The 3,564-nt window shown below is 45.2% G+C and overlaps 1 protein-coding gene across 2 annotated transcripts; it reads right to left on the bottom strand.

The window, feature by feature from the left end:
* Positions 1-874: 874 nt before the first annotated feature.
* LOC125527653 (obtusifoliol 14-alpha demethylase-like) lies at positions 875-3,158 on the bottom strand. Of its 2 annotated transcripts, none has more exons than XM_087539375.1 (4): positions 3,047-3,158; positions 2,597-2,918; positions 2,274-2,498; positions 875-2,069 (listed from the first exon to the last, which is right to left on the bottom strand). In XM_087539375.1, exons 2-4 carry the CDS (start codon positions 2,891-2,893, stop codon positions 1,044-1,046), a joined length of 1,548 nt encoding a protein of 515 aa, XP_087395501.1. In that variant the 5' UTR covers positions 2,894-2,918; positions 3,047-3,158; the 3' UTR covers positions 875-1,043. The 2 variants fall into 2 exon arrangements, with proteins under 2 accessions (XP_087395501.1, XP_087395500.1); XM_087539374.1 differs by having other exon boundaries at positions 2,597-2,922; positions 3,047-3,154.
* Positions 3,159-3,564: the final 406 nt, after the last annotated feature.

Genomic DNA, 3,564 nt, shown 5'->3' with positions numbered 1-3,564 from the left:
AGTCGCACCATGGTGTTGCGGATGCCAACACTCTTCCGGCTGCTTGGATGAGCGAGTGAACATGAAGGAGTTGGGTGCATGGTGCGGTGCGGTGTGACTGGACCATGCCGGTTAGATCATCCAAGAGCTAAGCAAACCAGGAGGAGAACGGAAGGTGCTAACTAAACTTTCTATGTGGCACACCCAGTGAGCATAAAAAGCAAAATGGGGCAAAAAGTGGCACAAGTTTGCTTAAATGGGTAATAAATTGCGAAAAATCTCTAGAAGGGTTAATATCTCCGCCACGAACATGTAATTTGGGGGTACAAAAATGAAATTAACTCTTGATTTTATACGCACGGTGTCTCTCTAGGGACGACGACATTACCCTTCTCGTTGATGGTGAGCGCTGAGGAGTGGTCGGGAAGCCCTACAGTTGCGGGCGCATGCAGGTGACGGATATCGCACCGGGGTACATGAACGCCGAGAGCCACAACGTGTAGTTTGCCTGATGCGACGGGACGACAATGGAAACTCCAGCAAGGCACTGCTGGCGGTGAGGTCGGGAGGAACGATTGTGGGTATGGTGGGTATTTGAGCGACTCGATGGATCTCGGCATAAAGTGGTGAAGCGGCGGCAGATGCTTTGGCTCGATCCTTCCGGAGAGAGACAAATGTGAAAACCACCGCCGACCGGCCAAACTCAGTCAACCAACAAACGTAGACTATCACCGGTGACAATTGGTAAGCCCACCCGAGGGGGACATAGCCCCCCCCCCCCCCCCCCCCCCCCCCAAACACACACACATCATAGAATAATAATCTACGAAAAAAGAAGACATAGAGCAAAACAAGCATAACTTGAAGGTGTACACATATATACACATGACCACATTAATTACTCACACACCCACGCTGATGGTAAGATATTTTCACATATATGCTATTAGTTCTCGATTTTATAGTACATATTTTCTATATACGAAGTATTAATTACCAGCGTATAACAATGACACATCAACACACAGTTAGATTACAAACTCACTAGTTTACGTGCATGCGAGCTAATTTACTATTGACCTTCTCCTGTAAGTAACCATCACTTTTCCCCTGGGTCCTGGTAATATTTTGTCATTCTCTAGCTCGGGGAAAGGAGAGATCAACTCAAGCTCAAAGTTCCTCAACAAATAGCTCCATATCACCTTGATTTGCATGAAAGCATAATCCTGTCCCAAGCAAGAATACCTTCCAGCACCAAAAGATATGTCCGAAAACTTCCCGCCGGTTCTGTCCTCCTCTCTCCCCGGGGCAAACCGGCATGGATCATACACATCAGGGTTCTTATAAATGTAAGGCAACTTGTTGCTGACCGCTATGGAGCACGCTAAAGCATTCCCTTCTGGGATCTCATATTCCATGCCATCCCTAGCTTGCACGGTGAAGCTCTTGTGTGCATGTCGGAGTAGTATTGGCGTTGGAGAGTAGAGCCTCAGTGCCTCTTTGATGCAGCAACGCAAGGTATCCATCTTTGCCAAGATGGTGTAGTCTATGGTTTCTCCGTTTTGTCCAATGATTTTCTTCTGCTCTTCCACGGCAGCTGTCATGTACTTTTGATTGCTTAGCAGGCAAGCTCCTGTCCAGGTGCTGGTACTTGAGCTCGTGTGCTGCCCAGCGAACAAGATGGCAATGAGTAGCCCGACGATCTCGCTATCTGTCATGGATCGGCCATCACTGTATTTTGAGTCCATGAAGCTCTGCAACACATCGCCTTCGTCGTCATCATTGTTGTCCATGACTCGGGCTGGGCTAATTCTTCTACGTGATCTGACTATCTCATGGAGTATTTTTCCCAGCCTTGCACGTGCTTCGTTGCGTCGGCGGTGCGGCGGAATTGGGAGGTGCGGGAAGAATAAGTTGATCATGTGGAAGCTGTTTTCAAATAGTTCATGGAGGAGTCTCGACACTTCTTCCAAGTTGTTGCCTTTGATCTCATTGCCAAGCAAGCATCTGTTTGCGATCAACACGATTAGGTGGCCAAGCTCATGCTTTAAATCAACCGTACCACTTTGTCCCCATTTCGCAAAGTAGTCCTGCATAGAAAAGTTCCCATATCAAGCATTATTCTAAATAAAATAAAAGATTTATAAATCAAACAACTAATAATCATAAGGCGGAGTAATTAAATGGTGCATATCAATCAAAATAGAGGAACTTGCGTTCCTAATCAGGTTGCGTACATCTCCTGAGGCAGAGGCCGGGAAAGATATATCTTTATTATCTAAAAGTAAAATTACCTCCACTACGCAAACCATGGAATGAACATCTCTTCGCAACCTCGCCGGCTGTATTGCCTTGGTACAAAATCGGATCTGCTCATTCCTGGTAGCCATGTCCACACCAAACAGAACTCCTGGACCGAGGACGGGCACAATGATCTTAGCTGTATCCCCGAAGTCGATCTCGGATGGTGATCCCTTGAAGAAATGAGGAGTGACCTCTGGCCCAACCAAAAATGTCACCTTCAAAAATTGGTCACATGTACGTGAGTTTGTAACTCAGAGAATACTCTTAAATTTAAGATTTGTTCCATCTGCAAAATAATGTTAATTAAGGTCACCTTCTTTAGCCCGAAAAGGTTCACTGTGAACACACTTCCCATCTTCATGTGTAGTTCATGGATTGCAGCATGTAAACCCTTCTTGGGCGTCACAAGTGTGAGCAGGGCTGCCATTAGAGGAGCTCCACTCACAACTTGTGGCGGGCGCAGAGTAATTGGTGATCTTTTTCCTTTGTGTGTAAGATGAATGGTTCTGATTCTTGCAATGATCTTGGAGATGATTGTGGTGAGAAACAAAAATGCTATGGTAAAGCATGCTGCCGTGTGTATTGTGATCCCATCCATGTCCATATGCATAGGCAGCGCTCAACTTTGTGCAAACCTGGCTAACAAAAAATGAGTTGATTGATTAAGCTGAGGATGAAGGAAAACATATGTAGAATGGAAGTAGAAGTTACGTACTGATGAGAGAGAGAGAGAGAGAGACAGAGAGAGAGAGAGATTACATACGTACTAATTGTTTGTGCTTGAACCAGGCGTAGCTATAATCCTACAACAACTAACCAGAGACAGAACTGCACTGAAGCTGAAAAGAATTGGAAATAGGATGAACCGTTTGGAGGTGGATGCATGAGAAGAACTACTTGTCGGGCAGGACAGGCGTTTTATAGATGCACCGAGGCTTCTTGACTTGTCCGGTCTCATTTCATGAGCAGTTTTAACATGGTCCCTCTTACCCCCTCTTTTCACATGAGAGGTAAGAGTATAAAATAGATCTTAGCCGTTGATCTCATCAATGAATGGCTTGATTGACTCTTACCTTCTTACCTCACATGTAAAAAAAGGAGGTAAGAGGGACCATGTTAAAATTTGCCCTCATTTAATAGTCGTTGCTGCACCGTATTGTTTACTACTACAAAGTGCCGGTTCAAAACTAAAACTGAACTAATAGTCTGGTCTTGGTCCTAAAAAAGCAATTGACCAGTTGCATGAAGGAAGAAAAATGCAATTAACCTTGGTGTGACGCA

Source organism: Triticum urartu, chromosome 2A (assembly GCF_056163025.1).
Source record: "Triticum urartu cultivar PI428250 chromosome 2A, HENAU_Tu73, whole genome shotgun sequence".
In the NCBI taxonomy this organism is placed as follows: Eukaryota; Viridiplantae; Streptophyta; class Magnoliopsida; order Poales; family Poaceae; genus Triticum; species Triticum urartu.
The sequence above is the reverse complement of the archived record's forward strand: the minus strand, read 5'-3'. Positions and strand labels throughout refer to the sequence as shown.

Bases quoted from the DNA above. Each gene is read 5' to 3' on its own strand.
- LOC125527653 (XM_087539375.1), bottom strand. From the start codon at position 2,893: ATGCATATGGACATGGATGGGATCACAATACACACGGCAGCATGCTTT. The intron at 2,499-2,596 runs GTGACCTTAATT...CAATTTTTGAAG, and splicing joins ACCTTTTCGGGCTAAAGAAG to GTGACATTTTTGGTTGGGCC. The intron at 2,070-2,273 runs GTAATTTTACTT...TTTTCTATGCAG, and splicing joins CCATGGTTTGCGTAGTGGAG to GACTACTTTGCGAAATGGGG.